General features: G+C 44.7%; 1 protein-coding gene across 11 annotated transcripts in view; it reads left to right on the forward strand.

The window, feature by feature from the left end:
- Positions 1 to 26,343, forward strand: part of PTPRG (protein tyrosine phosphatase receptor type G) — a 799,529-nt gene that overhangs the window by 745,180 nt on the left and 28,006 nt on the right. For 10 of the 11 annotated variants that reach the window (XM_053287905.1, XM_053287902.1, XM_053287907.1 and 7 more), the window contains 8 exons: positions 1,014 to 1,096; positions 1,312 to 1,446; positions 2,758 to 2,892; positions 7,562 to 7,725; positions 9,109 to 9,244; positions 14,750 to 14,896; positions 18,404 to 18,497; positions 25,792 to 25,868. In XM_053287905.1, coding sequence (XP_053143880.1) covers positions 1,014 to 1,096; positions 1,312 to 1,446; positions 2,758 to 2,892; positions 7,562 to 7,725; positions 9,109 to 9,244; positions 14,750 to 14,896; positions 18,404 to 18,497; positions 25,792 to 25,868 — 971 coding nt within the window. The remainder of the gene's footprint in view (positions 1 to 1,013; positions 1,097 to 1,311; positions 1,447 to 2,757; positions 2,893 to 7,561; positions 7,726 to 9,108; positions 9,245 to 14,749; positions 14,897 to 18,403; positions 18,498 to 25,791; positions 25,869 to 26,343) is intronic. The other variant, XM_053287906.1, reaches the window with a different exon arrangement.

Consider the following 26,343-nt stretch of genomic DNA (forward strand, 5'->3'; position numbering starts at 1 on the left):
AAAACCTGTGTTGGGACAAGGGCTGGCATCCATAGACCAGCAGCAGGAGCCATTGTGTCTCTCTGGTGAGGTCTTCTACATATAATCTGTGGCCCATCAGAACTGGAAAGGCAAGTGTCCATGTACATTTGTTGAAATGAGGTATATTGTGGACTAGTATGATTCCTAAACATTAGGTTGCATTTTAGCTAGAATAACACAAATCACTACTTGAGCCTCTGCACGTCAAGCCATTCTATAGGCAAATCTATACCAGGTTATGTCCTGTATTTAAGTAGCAGTTCATAGAAGGCCTATTCTATACAAGTTAAATATATGTTAAGCTCAGAATTGCCCTATGGAATTGCCTTTTCTACTTTTTGTTGTTGCTGAGGAAAATACTTATTGTCATGTTTCTAGTATTGTTTATTTCAGAACCAGTATAAAACCCATGTCATTTCAGAACCATACCGATACCTCACAAGTGTTCTATTCTGAAAGAGCAGTTAGTATCACAACTGATGTTTTTGTTTTGTTTTGTTGTTTTAATTGGTCTAACTCCCTTCATTGGCTTTGGAGAATTTCAGATACATTTGTCTGTAAATGACAGCCATGGGAGTAACATCTCCTGCTTCTTTTACAGCTTACCTGTAGGATTATATCATAATATTCTCTGCCCTGCCATGCTGTAGGAGCCAATGATTGAAAGTGGGGGGAAGAGGGCTCAAAATGCTGTGATGTCAGACAAAGAGTTGTTCTACTAGAAGCTACAGGTGGGAAGGGGAAAGCTGGTCACATGGCTGTTATTTTGAGTAACAGTCACATGTGCAGCTTACTGTGTAGTTTGACCGTCAAACTGAAAGAAGTGGTGAGGCTTTGGCTATATTGCATCTCTCACAGTTAGGAATGGCTGAGAGGTTAGATTAGCTTATAAGCTGTTTGGTTATTGAACCATATTCTTAGAACTCTAGAAGTTGTATTAAAATTATTTCCTCCTAATTTGCTTTGGTGTATTCTTTTTTTCTTTCCTAAAGATGATCACAGTCGAGTGAAGCTAAGACCTTTACCAGGAAAAGACTCTAAGCACAGTGACTACATTAATGCCAATTATGTTGATGTAAGTTGTTTTTTGCTCTCTTGTCTTTTCTGAGAAATACTGTCCTACAGAAGAAACAGAAGCTATTAGTGCTTGTAGAGGTTTTTTGTTTGCTAACTTCCAAACTCCTCAAACATTCAGAATGGGAAAGCATCTATCTCTGCAATATATACATTATTAATATGACTGCCATGCAGATACTTTCATCTTGCTTTGCACTGTGGTTTTCTCTGAAGGGTTACAACAAAGCAAAAGCCTACATTGCCACCCAGGGACCTTTAAAGTCAACATTTGAAGACTTCTGGAGAATGATTTGGGAACAAAACACTGGAATTATCGTCATGATTACAAACCTGGTGGAAAAAGGAAGAGTAAGGGCAACATAGCTGTTCAATAGCCACTTTTCTTACTTCTCACCATTAATATGCATTTTTATTTCTTCAACTTTCTTGCGGGTAGAATTTGTTCCATTAACTACAATGTTGTAAACAGTAATGTAAGCTGATATATAGAAGAGATAAGACCATTCCTCCACACCTCTGTAGTAGACAGTGGGTTACATACCATGCAGTTCATTGTTGTTCAGTGAGATAACACACAATGCAGTGTTCTGCTCAGAAATGTGAGAGCACTGGTCACTGAGGTGGGTGCCTCCATGCCTACTAAGCACAGCATCCTAGCGATTAATGGAAGCAGTGTTGGAACAGTGATGATGTTGTGCTTAGTAAACATGGTGGTGCCCCACTTCTGCAACCAGCAACCTTGTGCTTTTGAGCAAAATGGAGCAGAGTGTATTCAGTTCACTTAGAACAATGATGGACTATGCAGTAAGTCCATCGTTGTGGGCTTTGTGTCACAAAATTCTTGTGACACAAGAATTTTTGTGGAACAAGTCTTCTGTGAAACTTACCTTACATTTAAAGATTAAATGTAAAGATTAGCTGGTCTATGACCGTAATAAACTTTATCTATCTATACTCCTTTAAAAAACTATTTATCTATAATTTTCAATTATTTCAATCACTAAATTCCTATATTAACAACATATAGGAATTTTTGCATTATACTGCAAAAATTTGCAGTATTTGGAGGTATTTGCAGTAATGCAAATAATAATGTAATGCAGTAAAATTTGCATTATACTGCAAAAATAGGAGTTTGTAAACTTGTTAGGAACACCTTTCATTGGTGCAGGCCTCTTTCACACCATATTTCAGAAACAATGCACAATGTGATTCTCTCGTGGTGGTGGCAAGAGGCTCTAGTCATTGCTTGGCATGTCCTAAAGTCACAGAGGGGGTGGAAAAGCAAAAGAGTCACTAAATTATATTGACTGAGCTGCTTAGCTACTAGAGAAAGAGGAGTCAAGGGGACTCTGAAAAGGCAGCAAACCAAGGCAAACTTAGGGGCCCAGAAGATTAAGGCTGGAAGAGGGAGTGCTTCAAAGGAGTAAGGAGAAGAGGAAAAGGCCAGAGCCCTCAAAGAAGGGAAGGAAAACTGGGGAGGGGAAAGAAAGGTGCAGGTGGCCAAGACCTGGAAAAATAAGGAGGGCTGATGTTCATATTTTGATTTTAAATACCCCACCAGATCTTTAACTACAGGCTTCAACTTGCTGTTAGTCCTATATCCTCCCAAATGCTTCAAAAACTAATCCTCGTCTATGCAACCCTTTCTTTCCTCAGAGAAAATGTGACCAATACTGGCCAACAGAAAATAGTGAAGAATATGGCCATATTATGGTCACATTGAAGAGCACAAAAGTACATGCTTGCTACACAGTCCGCCGCTTCATGGTCAGGAACGCAAAAATGAAAAAGGTGAGGAATATAATCACAGCATGGCTTTTTCAAAGAAAGTTGCTCTTGGGTGTGATATATATAGCCACTGGTCAGCTCTTTGCTGAAATATCTGCTTCAGGATTAGCGGGGAAATGCTTGACTAACAAGCAGAAGGTTGCTGGTTCAAATCCCCACTGGTACTATATTGGGCAGCAGCGATATAGGAAGATGCTGAAAGGTATCATCTCATACTGTGCAGGAGGAGGCAATAGTAAACCCCTCCTGTATTCTACCAAAGAAAACCACTCTGTGGGCGCCAGGAGTCAAAATCAACTCCACGGCACACTTTACCTTTAAAGTTGTCATAAGCCACCTAATGGTGCAGTGGGGAAGTAACTTGCCTAGGCAACAAGAGGTTGCTGGTTTGAATCCCCGCTGGTATGGTATGGATATCCTCCTCTTCAGCACATTTCAGATCAGAGGGAGGTAATAGCTGGGAGTGAATGAAGGGAGATGGATCAACACCCTGCGTCTTTCCTCATTTCCTCTCTGTCAGGGCTCTAAAACTTGGTCACAGGGAGCATCCACAAATCTGAATCTTCCTGATAAGAGCCCATAGTTCAGTGGTAGAGTATATGGTTTGCATGCAGAAGACCCCAGGTATCTGCTGGGAAAGACCCCTGCTTGAAACCCTGAACAGCTGCTGCTGATCAGATTAGACCATATTGAACTATATGAACTACTGGTCTGACTCAGCATAAGAAGCTTCAGGTAGGCCGAATATAGCTGTTCCTTGTCCAGGAACAAGCAAATCAAGTGACATCGCAAAAGTTAGGACTGTATTCATTGTCAGTGTATTTTGTAGATGCTAAAGAAGCTTAAGTGGGGAAAGGGGGATTAAACTCAAGTAAAGACAGTCAGCAGAAGGTGTGAAACACTGCTTTGTACTGATTTACAAAGGTAGGATTAACTTGCTGCTGTCTTCTGGAACACTCAAGGTTTGCACTTTCAAGGACCATAGAAAACTGTGATTTTCATGCCTTTTAAGATATTACACTTGGAGAACCACTGCTCTGTTATTCAGTACTGGTATCACATGAATAGTTTATGTGAGTTTCTGTCATCATGGGTGGACCACCATCTGGTTAAGGTTGGACTCACAATCACGTCCCACCTCTGCAGGGTTGAGGGACCCATTAGGATGGCCCATTAGAATGACCCTTCCAAGAAGGTTATTGGATTCAATAGGATTCTGAGAAGCCTTGGAAGGATTTTGTGTTGGCTCTGTTGGTGATTCTGTTGATGCCCTGGTGGAGAACTGGAACAGCAAACTCAACAGGGCAGAAGACATGTTTGCACCTCAGTATTCTCTCCAACCTGCTTCGAAATTGGCCCTTTGGTCTACAGAAGAACCATGGGAGCTGAAGTGGTAAGGGAGCACCTCGAATCCAACAGATTACACCATAGAGCACATTTGAAGACCTATGCTCAGGCAATGCATGCGGCCAAGAAGTGATTCTTTTCTGCCCGTATTGCACCCGCAAGCTCACATCCAATAAGAGTTGTTTAGGATTGTGATAGGGCTATATATTCAAGGATTCCTCCCTTGAATCAGAATTTGGAATCATCAGTTGGCCATTGTGATGTTTTCAATGAGTTGTTTTTGGATAAAATAGCTTGTGTTCAGGCCATCTTAGATTCAGCTCCCACAATTATTACAGAGTCTAATGTGGAAGTGTCCAGCAACTCCTCTTATGTAGTTAGGCAGGATTGGCTTCAGTTTGTTACTCCTGATAATTTGGATAAACGTCTTGGAATGATACGGCCTACTACCTGTTCTCTTTATCCTTGTCCGACATGGCTTATGCTTTCAGGTGGGGGGTGGGGTGGGGCGTGTTTTGTAAAAGGCCTGGCAGATACAATAAAAGCGTCTCTGAGAGAGGGTGGGATGCCTTGAGGCAAACATTATACCTCTTCTGAAAACTGATGATCTAGACCCAATTCAAACTGGTTTTCTGGTGAGCTGTGAGGTGAAGACTGCCTTGGTCAGCCTGATGGATGATCTCCAATGGGAAATTGACAGAAGGAGTGTGACCCTGTTGGTCCTTTTGAATCTCTTAGAGGCTTTCAGTACTATCAACCATAGTATCCTTCTGTAGCATCTGAGAGGGTTGGGAGTGGGAGGCGCTGCTTTGCAATGGTTCCACTCCAGCCTCTCATGCAGATTCCAGATGGTGTCATTTGGACACTGTTGTTCTTCAAAACGTGAACTTTTATATGGCATCCCCCAGGGTTCCATACTGTCTCCAATGCTTTTTAACATCTACATAAAGCCACTGGGAGAGATCATTAGGAGATGATTTGGTGCAGGGTGTTATCAGTATGCTGATGACACCCAAATCGATTTCTCCATGTCAGCATTGTCAGGGCATATCCTCCCTAAATGCCTGCCTGGAGGCAGTGATGGGCTGGATGAGAGATAACAAACTGAGTCTGAGACTGAATCCAGATAAGACGGAGGTACTTATTGTGTGGGGTTGGAACCCGGGACAAAATTTTGATCTGCCAGTTCTGGATGGGGTCACACTTCCCCAGAAGGAACAGGTACACAGTCTGGGAGTGCTTCTGGATCCAAACCTCTCCCTGGTGTCTTAAGTTGAGGTAGTAGCCAGAGGTGCTTTCTATCAGCTTTGGCTAATATGCTAGCTGTGTCCGTTTCTTGAGATAACCTCAAAACTGTGATACATATGCTGGCAATCTCCAAACTTGACTACTGCAATGTGCTCTACATGAGGCTGCCTTTGTACATAAACCAGAAACTGCAGTTGGGACAGAATGTGGCAGCCAGGTTAGTCTCTGGGTCATCTCGAAGAGACCATATTATTCCTATATTAAAAGAACTACACTGGCTACCAATAAGTTTCCGGGCAAAATACCAGGTGCTAATTATAACCTATAAAGTCCTAAACAGCTTAGGCCCAGGTTATTCAAGAGAACATCTTCTTCACTATTAGCCCCATTGCCCATTGAGATCAACTGTAGAAGTCCGTCTGCAGTTGCCACCAACTCATCTGGTGGCCACACAAGGACGAACCTTGTCTGTTGCTGCCCCAAGATTCTGGAATGCGCTTCCTGCTGAAATAAGAGCTTCTCCATCTCTGACAAATTTTTAAAAGTCTCTAAAGACACATTTATTCACCCAAGCTTTTTAACTAGATTTGTTTATGTTGCGATAAACCACCCAGAGACGGATGTTTTGGGCAGTGTACAAATAATAATAAATAAAAATATTATTTAGACCTTTTCCTCTGTGGAACTATAGAACATGAACCAAGGAGTCAATAAAGCATGGTAGCAGATTATGCCCTTCTCAGTCTTAGTCAGATGAAAGTCAAGCATCACAGATGACTGCTACATTCCTGGGCAGCATGATCTCTATGTCACAAAAGCAACAGCTAGTAAGTAAGGCCTCTACCAACCAACTGTAGTAGAGTTCAAAAGTGCCAGGGAGCTAGACTTAGGTTCCCCTGAATGTTGTAGCTCATTTCAGATTGAGAAAGGATAATAAAATAGCTAGATTTTACCTATATTTTGAAGTATAAACCTTCAGCTCCAATACCCTTGACCTGTTTCTGCCACTGAGATGTCCTGAGATTTGAGAGCAATAAATAATTCAGATAGCAATGCTCATAAATAGGGAGTACAACTGGCAACATTGACATTTTGGATTGATAATTCTTGGACCAAAGAGTTCTGTTCCCTTACAGATAGATATTTTCCTATCACATTGCTCCAACGGTAAGAGAAGCTACACCTGCCACACGTCTTTTTGACACTCAGCTACTAAATTCAAGTTTACATGAGCCCTGTTTCTGTCAAGAGGTGGTAACCCTTTGTTTAATTGAGGGTGGAGGTGCTCAAATGCTTACATGCACAAAGCAAGTTCACAGAGGCACCGATTTGATAAATCATTTTGTTTCTAGAACAGAGCAGAGCTGCACAAATTCAGCCTCCAGCTGTTGTTAGACTACAGCTCCTATCATTCCCAACCACAGTAGCACATAGGCTATGTTCCCTCTGACAGGAATTCCCAAATGTTGTTGACTACAACTCCCGTAATCCTCAGCCAAAGGCCATTGCAGCTGAGGATGCTGGGAGTTGTAGTCAACAACATCTGGGGATCCTTGTTAGAGGGAACACTGCCCATAGGAATGATGGGAGTTGTAGTCCAACAACAGCTGGAGGGCTAAAGTTGTGCAGCCCTGTTCGAGAACAATAATGGTGAGAAAATGCTGTTGCTCTAAGTAAAATGGTGCAGATGTAAATGGTGTTAAATAGTTGAGTAATTTTTATCTCTTATGAGCTGTTGTTGTATCAGTGTTTGTTGTTGGATGCCTTGCACCTTCTTCAGAAGAACCATGGGTCAACGCTGTGATGCACAATTGTGTGGCCTCTGTGCTATGCAAAGATGGCAGATTCCACTACCCCCAAAAAACCTCTTTCCCACAATAAATGAGTTGTTGTAGAAAGGTTGTGTGGGTTTTTTTGTAGCAAATCAGAAGCAAGATGGGTATTGGGTAAGGCTTAGCTCACATCCAAACATGATAGAATTCAAACCCCCAACAGAGGACAGAATCAAGATAAGGGTCCAGTCACTAACTAACTTGTGTTCTGTCTGTTTGCATTTCATCCATTCTTGGTCAAAAAGGGGAACCCTAAAGGACGCCAAAATGAAAGGACAGTCATTCAGTACCACTACACGCAGTGGCCCGACATGGGTGTGCCTGAATATGCCCTGCCAGTGCTAACATTTGTGAGAAGATCATCTGCAGCCAGGACTCCTGAGATGGGCCCAGTGGTTGTGCATTGCAGGTACATCTGGATATGGTCAATCTCATTTCATGGGCAACGTGTTTTAGACAAATATGCAATTAAGCCAATCATTATGGTGTAATTATTTACCATTTATATATGTGCACGAAGTGCTGCACGTTGCAATATTAATTGGAGTCATTCTTGCAACAGGGAGCATGTAAAGCAGGTAATTTGATTTCTGCATTAAATGAGACTGGGGGACTATAACTCAACAAGGTCCTACATTGAGTTCATACCTGAACCAAAATGTGATGTTTGTTCACATTGTACATCCCATCTCATTGTTAAGTGAAATTTCCCCTTAGAGATGGGTCTGTCCAAAAGGATTACTTTCCAAGATCTCAAGAATCTATAATTCTCTGCAGAACTTGGCACTTTTCAAAAACTCTGTAGAACCCTTCCAGAATGTCATGCCTTGAGAGCTGTTGTCAGCCATATGAGTTATATATGTCATATGGCGAAAGAATTTTCCATCCTCAGTAGCTGTTACCTCTACTTCCATTAGTTCAATTGCCCCAGTGCAAACCACTTCATTTCTAAACACCAGCAAACTAATTCTGGATGAGACTGTTGCAAATTCTGCAAATAAACTATATTTGCATTCAGAGAACTCATTATATGTTCGAATATTAAAGGCTGAGGCTTCTCTTTGCAAAAGGGAAGTATGTTGCATGCACAACGCTTCCTAAATTCATAGAGAGTCTTACATAATCTTGTTCTTCAGAAATGTGAAGAATATTACTAGCAGAAAATGAAGATCACAGGTCCGTAATTTCTGTGTTTACAGTGGAGAGGTTCAAATAGGGGTACCCCCCTTAACTTCGTAAAGTTCACTAAGGAAAAAACATGACATTTCTTGTTTCCAAGTGGTTTTTCAGAAGTGCACAGAATATACAAGAACAACACTTTACCAGGGGTGTTGCTATAATTGAGCAGATGGATTCAAAGAACCCAGGCCCCCCAAGCTCCTGAGGGCCCCCCAGCTCCACCCCTCCCTATTTTATTCATTATTTCCCTCACTCCGAGGACCCAGAGAGAGGAGTGAACATGAGCCCCCTCTCCCCAGCTATGCCTCTGCACTTTACCTTTTGAGTTTGCACTCACCTTTCCATTTGGGTCTAAAACCATGACTAGAACTTTGTTTCTAATTTGCGTGAGAATTCTTCACTTTAATTTTAGTATGTGAAACTCTGAGCAAACACCTAAAATTCCAGGAGTTATGTTCAACAGAAAGTTAAACATTAAAAGTTCCCAGAAAAGCTGGGAGCAAAACATTATGCATTTTAAAGAAACGTGTCAGCATTAGCATTTAAGTAAATTAAATGTAGCAATCTTCTCTAGTATTTAACTAGACTTTCTCCTGAATCTTTTTCTTGTCAGTGCTGGTGTTGGCAGGACTGGCACTTACATAGTTATAGACAGTATGCTGCAACAGATAAAAGACAAAAGCACAGTTAATGCCCTGGGTTTCCTGAAACACATTAGGACACAGCGCAACTACCTCGTCCAGACAGAGGTAAGAATACAGGGAAGCACTGATTTTCTTGAAATGAAATGATTGCCAATTTAATCTCACTAAATGCAGAGCAATTTGTCAAACATAATTTCCACTGAAATCTCCCTACATACTCCATTTCTTCTGTTTTCTGTTGATTCAGCTTGCAAGTGCATACAGTTGCCTATTATTATGTATTATTCCATAGTGCTTCAAATAAACTAAGGCTGGATTCAAGCGTGGACCCGCAGTTCTGCACCCTGCACCCCCCTCCCCCTGCTCTCCCATCTGTGTTTGGACATTGGGGAGAAGTGGGGGAGCTGGCTGTACAGGCATCCTTCTTGACAGAAGGACAGCCCACACAGCCAAAAGTTCAGCCCACACAGACAGGAGTGAGGGAGGAGCTTCCTCCCTCAACTCTGGTCCCGCTGGGACCAAACTGCAGTCCCAGCATTCTAACGTAGCAGTGGCACTGCTAAACCAGAGTTAAGGGCGGCAAAACTCCACTCTGACTGAAAGTACAAAGTGGAGTTTGAGGGAAACTGCAGGTCTTTTTTCGCCCTTAACTCTGGTTTGCTGAGTTTGGATGTGTGTCTTTGGAAACCAGAGGTGAAGGGACCTCCGGTTTTGCAGTACATTCAGACCCAGCCTTAACATTCACAGAATTTTAAAAGGACAAGTTCCTGTCCCAAAACTCATAGTCTTAAGTAGCAACAAGACAAGAGGGATATTAATATGCAAAAGTAATGTATTCATTTATAGTGCAAGGCACTTTGATAAACAACCTTTGATAGAAATTTTCCCTTTTCTTGGTAAAAACAAAGCAAAGAAATATTAATCTTAGAAAAAGAGGCAAGAGAACTGTGGGCAGTTCTAGAGGGAAAGAAGAATTCCAGGCAAAGGAAAAACAAGCAGAAAAAGAGATTACAAAAGAAATAGGAAGAAAACAGAAAAGTTGTCTAGGCAACATTTTACATAGGCCCAATTATATCAAACAAAACCATGATTTAATCATCGCGCACTCGCCACTGCATACATGAGGAAGGATGTTTTAAACTTCCAAATGAAATCTTAGTTATATATCTCAGCTTGTTTATGGGTGCCTTTGGACATAGCGTGAAACCTTGGATAGATGAACCTGTGGTTAATCTGTGAACCCAGGAATCATCCACAGACAATCGTTCAACCACGGATTCATAGGAACATTGGCAGCTGCCTTCTGCCGAGTCAGAGCATTGGTCCAGCTAACTCAGTATTGTCTATACAGACTGGCAGTAGCTTCTCCCAAGGTTGCAGGCAGGAATATTTCTTGGCATTGACATGGAGATGCCAGAGAGATAGCCTGGAACATTCTGAATGCAAGTAGACAGGTGCTTTTCTCAGAGCAGCCCCATCCCCTAAGGGGAATCTCTTACAGTGCTCATACATGTCATCTCTCATTCAAATGCAACCAGGGTGGACCCTGCTTAGCAAAGGGGACAAGTCATACTTGTTACCACAAGACGAGAGATTTCATAGGGACCAGTGTTCCCTCTAACAGAGATTCCCAGATATTCTTGACTACAATTTCCTAAATCCCCAGCAGCAGTGGCTTTTGCTTGGGGATTCTGGGAGTTGTAGTCAACAACATCTGGGAATCCCTGTTAGAGGAAACATTGAGAGGGACCCACTCCCTCTTCCCAGTCTGCCATGACTGCATCTCAGCAAGCTCTGTACCGCTTGTGCCACCAGACTGTGGGCAAGGCGTCAGGATGTCAGTAGAATGGCAACCATTGGCCACGATCTTTGAGGGGGCATGCCCAGTGCGACTGTGCCTTTTCATCATTGATTGCCCTTCCTTGGCAGGGAAAAAGCATTTAAACCCTTTCCTCACACCACATGCACCACTGCCATTGCAAGAGCCCTGCAGCCATACAGTCTCACACAAGCACTGGTACTGGGGGATGGAGAGGGGCACTGGTCTTCTGTTACTCTGGGAAGGGATCATGATGGCCTCCTAGGAGGGAATGTGTATAGGAGGGCAGGCAAAGGATCCTGGCGTTTGTTCCACTGTGACAAACGATACTCTTTGACTTGTAGACCCAGGCCAAGCAGTCAAAAAAGCCCCAACACAGTCCTGCCCCTTTGTTGGCTTGCTGGCCAGGGATTAGCCCCCTCATGAGAGGGCCAGTCCACTGGGGAGAACCAGAGGCTCCATGAGCTTTGGGTCTCCATTGGACTGCACTCTCATGAGGTAGGCCCTCCAACTTGAGGGGACTCCGTTCATGTGTCGTCGTCCCCCCTCCCCCCGTATCTCTGGTTAAAAATAGAACTCATACTCCATACCTTCCCCTCTCCACTCACCCCTTCTGGACTTTCAAGAAATCCGGGCAGCTCCATATGTCAGAACGCTTTCCTGTGGGCAGAGTTGAGGGATGGATCCCACATCCACAGCCAGACAGGCCAGGCTGGGACCAGCGTTGCAGTATTTGTAAATTGACTGCCACAGGGCACCCATGAATTTGAGTGATCCCTAGCAAGCCAGGTGGCCATGGGGGGCAAAGAAAAACATGGAAATGTATTGGAAGAGACAAGGCTGTCAGAGGGGATGCTTGGACTCCTGGTTCACGGCAGTCCCCAGGACTGGGAAAGGTGTTGCTAGGGTACCCTTCCTTGGGGCTTGCAGGGATCTAGCAATCAGGCTGGGCATCAACAGCCCTTGATAGAGCAAGCAGCAGCAGAGCAAGTAAGGACCTACTTGCCTGCTCCTTAAGGGAACTGTTTGCCTCCCTGCCAAACCAGTTCAGCTGCAGGTGCCTGAGCCGGTTAGGCACTTCGCAAAAGAGGCACTGAACAGGATCATGTATATCCCTAGCTGCTGCAAATATAAGAATTTTAAAGTACCTGTGTTCCACAAAAATGTACATCCTGTCTTTTCATTATAAAATTGCATGAGGTGGCTTGCAAGAGATTCATAAAAACGATATCATTAAAGTGAAATATCACTTTCCACCTCTGCAGGGGCGAGGGGCCTATTAGAATGGTCCTCCTGAAGAGGTTATTGGATCCAATAGGATTCCAAGAAGCCTTGGAGGGATTTAATGTTGGCTTTGCCAGTGATCCTGTTAATTTCCTGGTGGAAAACTCAAACAGCATGCTCACCAGGGCAGTAGACACGATTGCTCCTAAGCGTCTCCTCCGAGCCGCTTCAAAACTGACCCCTTGGTATACGGAAGATTAACGGGGGCAGAAGCGGCAAGGTAGGCAACTGGAGCACAAGTGGAGAAAGACTCGACTCGAATCCAACAGATTACAACATAGAGCACATTTAAAGATCTATGCTCAGGCAATAAATGTGGCAAAGAAGCGGTTCTTTTCTACACGTATTGCATCTGCAAGTTCATGTCCAGCTGAGTTGTTCAGGGTTGTGAGGGGACTAGAATGTCCCCCCCCCCCCCCCGCGTTCCTTGAATCAGAATTTGGAGCCATCAGTTACCCGCTGTGATGTGTTTAAAGAATTTTTTGCAGATAAAATATCTCGGATTCGGGCTGACTTAGATGGAGACTCCACAATTAATTTGATGTCTGAACTGGTGGTGTCCAACAACTCCTCTTATGTGGTTCGACTGGACTGGTTTCAGTTTGTGACTCCTGAGGATGTGGACGTGCTGCTCGGAACAGTGAGGCCTACCACTTGTTCTCTTGACCCTTGTCCAACATGGCTTGTTCGATCTAGCAGGCAGGTTGTTGTAAACAGCCTGGTGGAAATCATAAATGCTTCTCTGAGGGAGGGCAGGATGCCTCCTTGTCTTAAAGAGGCAATTATTAGACCTCTTCTAAATAAGCCTGCATTATATCCCTCAGAGTTGAGCAACTATAGACCTGTTTCCAACCTCCCATGGCTGGGCAAGGTAATTGAGAGGGTGGTGGCCTCTCAACTCCAGATGGTCTTGGAGGAAACTGATTATCTAGACCCATTTCAAACAGGCTTTCTGGCGGCCTATGAGGTGGAGACTGCCTTGGTCGGCCTGATGGATGATCTCCAATTGGGCATTGATAGAGGAAGTGTGACTCTGTTGGTCCTTTTGGACCTGTCGGCAGCTTTTGATACTATTGACCATAGTATCTTTCTGGAATGTCTGAGAGTATTGGGAATAGGAGGCATTGTTTCACAGTGGTTCTGCTCCTACCTCTCAGACAGATTCCAGATGGTGTTGATTGGAGACTGTTGCTCTTCAAAATCTGAGCTTAAGTATGGTGTCCCTAAAGACTCCATACTTTCTCCAATTCTTTTTAACATCTACCTGAAATCTCTGGGAGAGATCATCAGAGGATTTGAAGCGGGGTGTTATCAGTATGCTGATGACACCCAGATCTACTTCTCCATGTCAACTTCTTCAGGAGATGGCATAACTTCCCTAAATGCTTGCCTGGAAGAAGTAATGGGCTGGATGAGGGAGAATAAACTGAGACTGAATCCAGATAAGACGGAGGTACTCATTGTGCAGGGTCAGAATTCCAGAGACGATTTTGATCTCCCTGTTCTAGATGGGGTCGCACTTCACCAAAAGGAACAGGTTCGCAGTCTGGGAGTACTTCTGGATCCGCACCTTTCCCTGGTATCTCAGTTTGAGGGAGTGGCCAGAGGTGCTTTCTATCAGCTTCAGCTGATATGCCAGCGGCGTCTGTTTCTTGAGATGAATGACCTCAAAACAATGGTACATCTGTTGGTAACCTCCAGACTTGACTTCTGCAATGAGCTCTATGTGGGGCTGCCTTTGTACGTAGTCCGAAAGCTTCAGTTGATACAGAATGAGGTGGCCAAGTTGGTCTCTGGGTCATCTCGGAGAGACCACATCACTCCTTTGCTGATAGAATTACACTGGCTGCCAATAGGCTTCCGGGCAAAATACAAAGTCTTAGTTATAACTTATAAAGCCCTAAATGGCTTAGGCCCTGGGTATCTAAGAGAACATCTTCTTCATTAAGAGCCCCACCGCCGATTGAGGTCATACAGAGAGATCCATCTCCAGTTGCCGCCAGCTCGGCTGGTGGCCACACGGGGATGGGCTTTCTCGGTTGCTTCCCCAAGACTGTGTAATGCACTCCCTACTGAGATACGATCCTTCCCATCTCTGACAATTTTTAAAAAGCATTTGAAAACCCACCAACCAAGCTTTTTCAGTTCTTTAAAATGTTAAGGTTTTAATCTGCGGGTGATTTTTAAATTGTTAAATTGCTTGAAGTTTTTGTATATGTTTTAACTTGTTTTATGCTATTGTTAACCACCCAGAGACAAAAGTCTGGGGCGGTGTACAAATCTGACAAATAAAATAAATAAATAAATAAATCCAAAACTAAATAAAATGGGAGCACAGAATAAAACTATAGAAGGACTTAAAAACCACAGTTAACAGAAAGCTTGCAGGGAGTGGGGGCAGTCTTATCCTGCCACCATAATGATGGTGGTGAACAAACTTCCCCAGGAAGGAGTTCTTTATTTGTAATAGATTTGCTTATTCCTAAAGTTTACCCCTGCCATTCTAGGAACAGTACGTCTTTATTCATGATGCCTTGTTGGAAGCCATTCTTGGGAAGGAGACTGAAGTTTCTGCCATCCAGCTACATAGCTATGTTAACAGCATTCTAATACCTGCAATTGGAGGCAAGACCCGGCTAGAGAAACAATTCAAGGTAAGCTTGTATCCCAGCCTTTCTTTCTTTTGCAACAGGACGACGTGACGCAGGTCAAAACACCACACCTAAAGTCGTAATCATGCAGTGAATGGTCTGATGAAATAATATTAGGTTATATCTACACTATAAACCTAGGCTGCTTTTGACTTTCATAGAAATTCTTCCATGGAACAGGGATTGTAGTTTTGTGAGAGCGATGAGCATCCAGCTACTAGTTCCTAGCTTTTCATGAACTATCGCTTCCAAAGTTTTGAGTAGCCATGGCAGTTTCCATTTTAGTATAGACCTGCCCTCAAGTATTCTGATGTAAATCAGGAACAAGTTGTTTTACATATATATGGTACAAGAAGACAATCTGGCATTCAGTTAAAATGCACAGGTGATTCATCTGGACTCAAAACTTTAAATGTAGACCTCCTGGGTTTTTCTTTCATTTCTGAATCAGAACTATGGGTTACTTACTGAGTAACAGAAGAGAAAAGCGGTGGGGGGGGGGGAGATGATGTAGCACCAAGAAGTCAAAAGAGTAGGTATGGGGGTAGAATCCCAAAGGTGCTGGAACAAATTGATAATCAGTTTATTCAATATTGCCTGAGTCATTCCAAACAATATAGTTGAGAGGCATATATAGTTCTAATGTCTTTCTGGGAATTATATCCTGCACCATCAAGAATAGCGGCTTACTAACTTGGGAGGAACTACTGCCTCCAGGCATCCCTACACTTTCCCCCAGCCTCCCCTAAGTGACTCCTTGCCTCCCAAAAGGACTCTCCTGCCATTGTCCCCACCTGCCCAGCCTCCCATGCCAGTGCTGGGTCAAGAGTTAACTGCCACCCACCCCAACCACTGTATTACCTGCAGCAATTGCCCTGCAATTGGCTGTCTCCTCATGGTGGGGGGAGGGAATAGCACTATTGGGGCTTCTGATAGCCCAGACCTAGTGCCTATTATCATGGATTAGACTCAGCAGGCATTATATAGCAGAACAAATTTGTAGAAGCATTAGATGTCACTTCAATTCTTCTGGAGCAAACCAGCGTGGTGTAGTGGTTAGAGTGCTGGACTAGGACCAGGGAGACCCAAGTTCAAATCCCCATTCAGCTATGAAACTAGCTGGGTGACTCTGGGCCAATCACTTCTCTCTCAGCCTAACCTACTTCACAGGGTTGTTGTGAAAGAGAAACTCAAGTATGTAGTACACTGCTCTGGGCTCCTTGGAGGAAGAGCAGGATATAAATGTTAAAAAAAATCATCATCATCATTACAACTGCATTCATCAGTAGATAAGTGGTACATACCTTTCATTTGGGAAAACTGAGCATAACAGAATCTATATGGTCTTGGCCCTGGTTATCTAAAGGAATATCTCCTTCCATATACTCCCTCCTGTGCATTGTGATTGGCTGGACAAGCCTGACTGTGGGTACTCTTACCATCTGCGGTGCAGTGCAGAGGCTCTTGATAAAGAGCCTCCTCTATGGTTGTGCACATTCTGTGGAACTCACTACCAAGTAGGGATGTACACAAATCAATTTTTTTAATTCGATTTGTGCCCCAAACAAATCACCTCTGATTTGTTTTGTATCCAAATCTACCCCCCCCCCAAATCACCCCAGATTTGATTTGTATTTGCTTTAATTCAATTTGGATTAGGACCAATTAACAAGGTCCTAGGGGCATCAAGTTTGGGTGGTGGGTAGGTCCCCATGGGTGCCACCTACCACCCAAAGTTCAAGGGAGTGGGACACTTGGTTAATTTTTAATTTTTTTTTTTTTTTAGTTTTTACTGATTGTGAACATTTCCACCATAGGAAACAATGGAGATTCGAAGTTGCCATATCCTAACCCTAACATGGATCCCCAGCTTTCATTTAAAAACAAAAAGCTAAGCTCTAGCCCTTGTAGAAGTAGAGTTATGGAGCAAAATATGTGCTCATTATTTTACAAGTGTTTGGATTCTTTGGTATATAATAATAAACCCATAATGAATCTCTATGAGGATTCATTGCACACCTTCATTTCTTCTGTTCATTTTGACTGTCACTGGACAGTGTCAACTACACACACATACTGGGATACTCAGTTTATTTTTTAGGTATTTTTTGAAGTGTTTAGATTCTTTTGGTGTCTTCATTACACACCTTCACTTCTTCTGTTCATTTTGACCCCACTGCTTTGCAGGTTGGGGTGGGGAATTAGTGGCATCCAATGTTCCAACTACCCCACAAGCCACTGGGTACTCAGTTTATATTTTAGGGATTTTTGAGGTGTTTAGACTCTTTGGTGTGTAATGAATCCTCATAGGGATTCATTATAAGGAAAGGTTATTAGACACCAAAGAGCCTAAACACTTGGAAAAAATCCTAGAACATAAACTGAGTAGTACCCCACTGCCTTGCGGGTGGGAGTGGGGTGTAGTTGGCACGTGGCAGTCGACAGTTGGCACTGTCCTCTACAAAGGCTAGAGCTTAGCTTTTCTCTCTCTTTTAAATGGGAGCTAGGAATCTGGGGGAATTAATAGGAGGGATCCAAATCTCGAATTGACTCGAATCGAGTCAGGCACAATTAAATTTGGACCCTAGATTCGGGTACAAATCAATTTGTACCCGAATCAATTTGCACATCTCTCCTACCAAGTAAGGCCCAACTGGCCACCTCCTTGACCTCTGTTGAAGAGAATAGTAACACAATTCCTCTTTAGGATGGCTTTTACCCCTTAGTAAAATTCATTCTTAAAGTGATTGTTGGAGTTTTAATCCTATGCACGGTAACTTTCATGTTATTGTTTTAACTAGATTTAATCATAATTGTTTATATTTCTGTACATGTTTGAGTTTAACCTGCCTTGGGAAGCCAATATTTTGGCCAGAAAGCAGGAAATACATTTAAATAATGAATTAAAGCCTGATGCCCAGCTCTGTAGTCTAGCAGTGGATTCCTGTGTGCACATTTCCAGCTGCCTTATGCCCAGTTTGTACCATAGAGGTGTCACAAAGTTAACTTAGCAGACAAAACAGACTAGCACAGGAATAACTGATCTCAGCTGCAGTGCTCAGGTTCACAGTAGCAGCAAGGACAAGGAAAAATTCCTTAGGCATAGTCTTGTTTCGATATTTTATAAAAGAAAAGAGAGCTTTTTGTTTCCTGAGACCTGCTTCTGACCTACACATGCCTTTAGGGCTTTAGAGCATATATTCAGAAGTAGTTAAATCGACATCATCAAACAATGTTGGAATGAAATTGTATTTACTCTGTGTGCTATAAATGAGATCTATACAGACTTGAGGGCTCAACAGGCATTTGTGTAAATACATTTATTTATGCAGGGAGTTCAATTCTTCTTGGCATCTTGAATGTTTTTAGCAAAACAATAGAATTTGATCTTGCAGGGATGCAGGTTTTTTTAGAAGTCAAAAATCTGTTTGGGTGTGTGCGTGCATCTGTGTGTGTGTTTGAAGAACCTTAAAGAATTAATCTTGCTTCTGCTTTATTTAAATCTCTTAGTTGGTTATGCAGTGCAATGCAAAATACGTGGAGTGCTTCAGTGCTCAGAAGGACTGCAACAAAGAAAAGAACAGGAATTCATCAGTAGTGCCATGTAAGATTGCAACTTCCAGTCCAATTGCTGCTCTGCATAAAGTCCTTGTACTAAATTCTGAATTTTGTTTGCATGAAGGGATGCAGGTCCTGGATTGGACTGTAATGTGTTTCTAGGTCAAAGATGTATTTTGATATAAAGATACAAATCAGAAATTTTTGACCTGTTAAATAATATAAACATTTTATATATTGATGAAATAATGTGTATGTAACGTCTCACATACTGTCAACAAACCCAGCAATACAGCTGTGTCTTCCAGGGACATATTCTTCAGGAATGGCCTTCCCACAGGCCAGAATCACAAGTTACACAATCACAATAAAGCCCCAGCGGTCATGTTTTCTGGCAAAATTGCACCCAGGGGTGATTATTTAGAGTAGAGAAGCAACACCAAGGATGTAATGCTTAATCCTTTCTGAACCTCACTGAACCTTTCTGAACCTTTCCCTTATAACCTCTGCCACCCGCTCCTCATTCCCAGAGTTCCAGTCATGTTTGCACATTAGCATATAACATGTAGTTCTGGCCTCAAACAGCACACAGCTGTCCCTGGAGCAATCGCTGGTCAGTCCAGAACTAGTTCTTACATTTATTAATGAATTGCTAACATGGTTAAATATCTTATGTGCATTGCATGCAATATGTGTACATTGGCACATGACTATAAGGACCTTGCTTGAGGACCCAAACTATTTTCCCTTTCTGGGAGCGGTGCAATCTCCCTGTCAGGACCTGTACGGGCTGTTTCCTTTTCTTCCTGCTCCAAAAGCTGTGCAGGGACATATGTCCCTTCTGTTCAGTAAATAGATCATGCCTTTTTAGCTTGGAAAGTCTGGAGTGTTTTAGCTTGGAAGGTCTAGGAGAGGAGAGCTGGTCTTGTGGTAGCAAGCATGACTTGTCCCCATAGCTAAGCAGGGTCTGCCCTGGTTGCATATGAATGGGAGACTTAATGCGTGAGCACTGCAAAATATTCCCCTCAGGGGATGGAGCCGCCACTCTGGGAAGAGCAGAAGGTTTCAAGTTCCCTCCCTGGCTTCTCCAAGATAGGGCTCAGAGAGATTCCTGCCTGCAACCTTGGAGAAGCCGCTGCCAGTCTGTGAAGACAATACTGAGCTAGATAGACCAATGGTCTGACTCAGTATATGGCAGTTTCCTCTGTTCCTAGTGTTCTTAAATTTCTCTTGGGGCTTTATCTTATTGGATCTAAGTGGAATTTTTATTATGGTGATTTATACATGGAGGGATATTTTTGATGTTGATTTTCAAAGTGATGTAACCCACCCCAATTGTTCAGGATGGATTAATTAATCTAAATAAATAAGTGAGGGGTTCATGTGAGCATGTGATTATTTGCAGAATTACTGCTGCAATAAATCACCAATTATGGATACTTAAATTGATCCCTGATGCACTTCATAGTGATTGTGATCCATTAGCTATTTAAGTACAAGAGGCTACACTGATCTAAGATCATTGATACCGGTAGTCAAAATTAGCTTAAATCTAAGTGCGCTGGCTTAACTGATCTATTTTTAATGCTTATTCCACAAAATAATTTGGAAAGCTGGTAACTGGAGGAAACTAGAGACATTAAGAATGTCATGTATATTCTCAGCTGGTGTAGGAGGTCACCCAACGTGGAATTAGGTCCCTCTACATGCTCCAGGAGGCAGGAAGTAAGCTTAATTGAAGATCCTTCAACCCAGCCCCTGTGGGTAGATCCTCTCAGTTACTTCCAGCCTCTGCTCCAGAGAGTGGCACTTGCTTCAGCTCATTCCTTTTTCTCTTGTTTGGTTTCGCTTTCCTATTTTTGCCTCTGTTCTTTCTCTCTGATCCAGTCTACTTCTGACTTCTCCACCTCCTGCCTTCTTTTTACCCCGCTCTCCTCTTGGCTCCCATCTCTCCCTATTACCCCCCCCCCAAAAAAAATATTTTTCTAAAATTCCTGTTTGTCTCCACTTCTATTCTCTCCCTGCCTCTCCTCCTCTGGGAGTTTTTTCCTGCTTCCGGTGCCCCCCGTTTCATTCCCTCCTCAGCCAATGTCTGAAAAGAAAACCCTCGGCGTCCTGGCCTTCAGGGAGGGACACACCCGGCACCAGCTCTCCCCGCCAAAATCACGGGAAAGCCGGAAACACGTTGCAAAGATGGCAGCAGGAGGAAGCCTTGCTGGCACCAGTGGGCCACAGCGACTCACCTCAACCCCCGAAAATTGGTCCAGAGAGAAGCGTGGGGAGTCCAGGCACAAACAGCGCCACTGGATGTCCCTAGTGTCGGTGCAAGAGGCATAGAAGGCGCAGGTTCCTGGATCAGGAACCCCTGTTAGCTTCTTTGGCAGCTGCCGGAAGGTCCTCGGACGGGACTAATGAGAGGGCGACCACGGAGGCATCTTCCCCTCGTCCACCCCTCCTTTCTCCGGCCTCCCAACATGAGGAGGAAGCTCCATCCCCAGCGCGCAGGCTACTGCTTATGAAGCAGCAAGCTAACTAGCTCCCTCAGAACCAGATGGACTCCAAGGGTGAAGAGCTGCAAAACACAGAGGGGGACAATACGGAGGCAATGCAGGAGCAGCAACAGCAACCCGGGAGCACTATGCAGCAAGGAGTGGTGAGACCTAATCTGCCCAGGGTGGGGGGTGGGGGTTGGGATAAGGACTCGTATGTTCCTTTGAAGCCCCCAAATCATGGCTCCCCTCTTCAGGGTGATATGGCCAAGGAGGGTTTGGGGGCCCTCCCGATCCTGCGGTCTGGAAGGGCTGGATACAGGAGGCTGTCCAGCAATCCCTGGCTGATGCCTTGAAGGTGCAGGAATCTGCCCACTCTCGCAAGAGATCCAGGGACACCTCCTCTTCCTCAGACTCACAAGCAGGGGCTCCCCATTGCAAGAAGCTTAAAGGTTCAGGGGTCACAACCCTAAAAGGCGTAGGGAGGTTAGGTCCTCCGAGGATTCCAAGGAGGACTCCCCTGACCTTTTTAGCCCCCGTGAGGGCAGAGCCTGTTCTACACAAGGCGAACCAGATCCTGAGTTGTCGTCCTCAGAGGAAGGTGAGCTGCCACACGGCCCTATTTCTAATATGTATAACCAGAGGCTGTCCCTGATGGAGGACTTCCAGCCTCTTATCAATCTATCTATAGCTGCGCTGGGTCTAAAACCGGCTCCTACTGACCAGGGCACCATGGTATCTAAGGTCTCGCTGGTTCTGCCTAAACTTACAACCCCACAGACCAAGTCAGTGATGCCGGAGGGTTTCACTAACACAATTAAGGAAAAGTAGACCTCCATTTCCATGTCTAAACAGGCCTCTGCGCTGACTAACAGGCTTTATAACTTTGAAGAAGAGACATTAGATTTGCTCAAAGTACCCCTCACAGTCGCACCATTTGGGGCACTCCTCAGTAGCATAGTGGTCCCCAGAGACGGGGACTCAAAGACCCGGCAGACAAGAAGGCGGAAGCTGTGCTGCGCAGGGCCCACAAGTCTACCGCAATGGCCATTAGAGCTGATACTACAGCTTCCCTGGTGTTCAGAGCTTCAGTGCTGGATAGATGAACTTCTTAATGATCCACCAACCAACCCGGCCAGGATGAGACGTAAGTTGCTGCGCCTGCAAAGGGCGGCAGCCTTCTCAGTGGATGCTATGCTGGACAGTGTTCGTTTCTCAGCCTGTGCGGTCAGCGCTGGTGTACTGGCCAGATGCAATATTTGGCTAAAATACTGGAAGGTGGACAACACATCTTAAGCCAACCTGGCGTCTGCACCCTATGTGGTGGGGAAGCTCTTGGACGATGAGGCCCTGAAGGATGTCTTAGTGGAAACTAAGGACAAGCGCAAAGCCTTACCCTCAGCTCATAGGAGGGAGGACAAGATTTTTTCTCACAAGCCAGTGCAGCCATTCAGGGCCTTCTGGCCCGTTATGGCAGAAGGAACCTTTCAGACTGTTTAGACCACAGTGGAACAGGCCCAGGGGCCAGGGCAGACAGGGATTCACTTCACAGAACCGTCAGTCTTTTGGGACCCAGGCTAGGGGCCCCAAGCAGTAGTCCTGACAATCAAAGCAACAAGGTGGGGGCCCGCCTATTGGACTTCTGGCCCATCTGGAAAGAATCCATTTCAGACAGATGGGTTATCTCCATTGTATGCCAGGGATACAGGATAGAGCTTTTCAGTCACCCTAGGGGCAGGTTCTTGTGCACGCCAAGTCAAAGAATATAAGAAAATGCAAGGGGCTACTGCATCTACTGGACATAGAAGCCATTGAGCAAGTTCCCCAGCCCCAAAAGGGCAAGGGAGTCTACTCAGTAATTTTCATGGTGCTGAAGGACAGATTGGCTCAGTGCCCTGGGCCAGGCTCCATCTGCACCAACCACAATGGGCGCCCCTTTCAGCAAAGCATTGCCCTCAGACGCAACAAGTGGGTGGCGATTTCAGAACTGCTTCGCGGGTCACTCTCCTGGTGGACCTTTCGGAAGAATCTCAGCATGAGGACGTCCTTTGTGGAACTGGACAGGGTGTTGGTGACCACGGATGCCAGCCTGCTAGGTTGGGGGGCCCACTGCCAGAACCAGATGGTGCAGGGTCATTGGGCAGAGGCGGAAACCCGTCACAGCATCAACTGGTTGGAGCTTCAGGCAGTCTTCCTGGCCCTGAGGTGCTTTCGCCCTCTAGTACGGGGCAAGAACATGCTAGTGCTCACGGACAATACTTCCACAAAGGCACACATAAACCGACAAGGGGGGACGAGGTCCAAGTTCCTTCATCGACAGCCAGTAGAGCTGCTGAATTGGACAAAAATCCATCTGCAATCTATTGTAGCCCATCACGTGAGCGGGGTGTCCAATGTACAGGCGGACTGGCTGAGCTGCCAAGAGATTCATCCAGTGGAATGGAGTCTGCACCTGCAGGTGTTCGAGTGGCTGATGAAGCGCCTGGGGGCTCCGCTGATAGATCTATTTGCCTCCACACAGAACACCAAGCTGAGCAGATTTTTCTCACAGTTCCCTATACACAGGGTGGAAGCAATGGATGCCCTATCAAGACCGTGGCCACCATGTCTTCTGTATGCGTTTCCACCCGTACTGCTGCTTTCTCACTGTCTGCGGAAACTTCGAATGTCTCAGGCATCACTGATATTGTGGCACCCTTCTGGCCCAGGAGACCGTGGTTCTCAGAGATCGTGGCATTAGCAGAAGGAGATACAGTTCTGCTGACAATTCAAGCAGATCTGCTTTCACAAGGCTCGATCTTCCATCCGGACCCAGCCTGGTTGCAGTTGACCATGTGGAGGCAGAGAGGTTCATCCTGAGAAAGGAGTGTCTGTCCTCAGGAGTAATAGACACCATTTTGGCTTCCATAAAGGCTTCAGCGAATCGGATCTACCAATCGACGTGGCATAGTTTCTTACGCTGGACAGCTAGGCGTTCTCTGCAGCCGGACCAGTGCAAGCTGCACCATCTGCTAGATTTTCTACAAGAAGGCCTCTCGATGGGATTGAAAGCTAACACTCTTAAACGTCAGGCGGCTTGCCTGGTGCAAATGTTGTTTCCACAACAGCGGCCCTACCAAGCTAAACACTCACTGCTGAAAAAATTCCTGAGGGGGGCCGCTCAGCTTTCACTGCCAGTGTGTCATCGTTTTCCACCTTGGGACCTGCATATCGTTCTTCGGGGATTGCAGTTTCCACTGTTTGAGCCCTATGCTCTGTCCTGCTCAAGATCCTGACCTGGAAGGTGGTTTTTCTCATGGCAAGAACATCAGTCAGAAGGGTGTCCAAGTTGCAGGCCCTCTCCATGAGAGATAACCTGTGTATCTTCTCCAAAGATTAGGTGAGGCTCATCCCAGATCCTTCCTTCATGCCCCAGATCAATTTGCAAGGGATTCGCAAGGGAACTGATTTAATCGGTCAGCCGACATTTACTTACCTTCGTTTTGCACTGGCCCACGCAGACCTGTGGAAAAGGAGTGGCACAGACTGGATGTGCGGAGAATGCTTAGGATATACTTGGACAGGACAGAGAGTTTCCATAAGACCAACGCATTGTTCATCTCCTTTTGGTCATCCAAGATGGGGATAAAGGCATCAGCGGCCATGATAGTAGGTTGGGTTTGGGCCTGCATCGCTTCGGCATATGACTCCCAGCATCTTCCGGCACCAGAACATGTCACTGCCCACTTCATGGGGTCTGCGCCCACCTTGGCAGCATTGTCAACTCTGGCTTCTTTGGAGATCTGTAAGGTGGCCACTTGGAAGTCTCCATTCATGTTTTCCAGGCACTACAAGCTGGATGAGAATGCTGCAGCCAGGGTGACATTCAGCCAGAGGGTTCTGCAACAGGTCCTTCCTGGGCAATAGATCCAGCCTGGGCTTGGTTCCCACCCATAGTTGTGTGCTGTGGTATGTACCATGTTGGGTGACCTCCTACACCAGCTGAGAAAGGAACATTGGTACTCATTGTGAAGGTTTCTTCTTGCTGGTGTAGAAGAGGTCACCCAAGGCCCGCCCGGAATTATATGTCAGCTGGATCTGTTGCCCTAGGAAGGGGGCATCTCATCTTCTTTGTTTTTTCTGACCTGAGTTTTCCATGTCTCAGTCGTTTTTTTCTGGGCATGCACCGTATTGGTCTGAGATCTTCGCCTTGTTATGGCATTTGTGTTAATGTTCTTCTCTGAATCTAGAGCTGTTCAAGTAACTGAGAGGATCTGCCCACAAGGGTTGGGTTAAAGGATCTTCTTTTAAGCTTACTTCCTGCCTCCTGGAGCATGTGGAGGGATGTAATCCCATGTTGGGTGACCTCTTCTACACCGTCAAGAGGAAACCTTCATGGTGAGTACCAATGTTCCTTTTTGTGGTAAATAATCACTGCAGTTAATGCAATGCAGTTCATGCAAGGCAGCTGCTTACTTAATTTGAGGTTAGGGAAGTGGTTGCTGATGCTGCTACGTTTGGAGAAGGATATGAGGAGCAAGCATGCATCAGTCAAATGCTGCCGTATGCAGTTGGAAGCAGACAAAATGCTGTGGTCAAGGATGATCCAACATTCCCTCTCATTGCCAAGTACTATTATCTGGTGATTTGGGCATTCTAAGAAATCCTTGCTGTAGTAAAACTTTTTTGAAATTATAGCTTCATGTCAACCTTTCATTTTATCATCTTAGTTGTTTTATCTCCTATGTTTGCTCAGCATATTTTATTAATGCAGACGGCATGGGTCTGGACCTGAGACAGCTGGGAATTAAGTTATATTTGTGCCATGATTTGAGTTCTGTTTGATTTGAGGTGTTTCATTTGGTATTTCAGCTGAACGAGCAAGGGTGGGATTGGCACCTTTACCTGGAATGAAGGGAACTGATTACATTAATGCCTCTTATATCATGGTAAGAAAATCAACATTTCATTGTAAGTAAATCAATTGAAAGACACTGAATACTAAATTACTCCACAGATGATTACAGAGAATACTGTCTTATATTCCAATGAGGCAACTACAGGTTACTTACTTGTAACTTTGATTCTTCTAGTGGTCATCTGTACTTCTACACATATGGGCTATGTGCCTGTGCAGAGACCTCGTTGGAACCTAACAAGCTCAATTTCTCCTGCTTTGGGCGGGAACCCCACCCCCAGCTGCTATATGCGGCTGTGCCATGCCTCATCCCCTCAGTCACAGAGTCCAGCTTCAGTGAAACCCTGCGGGGAGGACAGGAGTGCATGTAGAAGTACAGATGACCACTAGAAGAACCAACATTACAGGTGAGTAACCTGTAGTTCTTTGACGTGGTCTCTGCCTTCTACACATATGGGAGCATAACAAGCAAGCACCCAAGGAGGAGGGAAGAAACAGGCAATATG

Source organism: Hemicordylus capensis, chromosome 2 (genome assembly GCF_027244095.1).
Source record: "Hemicordylus capensis ecotype Gifberg chromosome 2, rHemCap1.1.pri, whole genome shotgun sequence".
NCBI classification, from domain to species: domain Eukaryota; kingdom Metazoa; phylum Chordata; class Lepidosauria; order Squamata; family Cordylidae; genus Hemicordylus; species Hemicordylus capensis.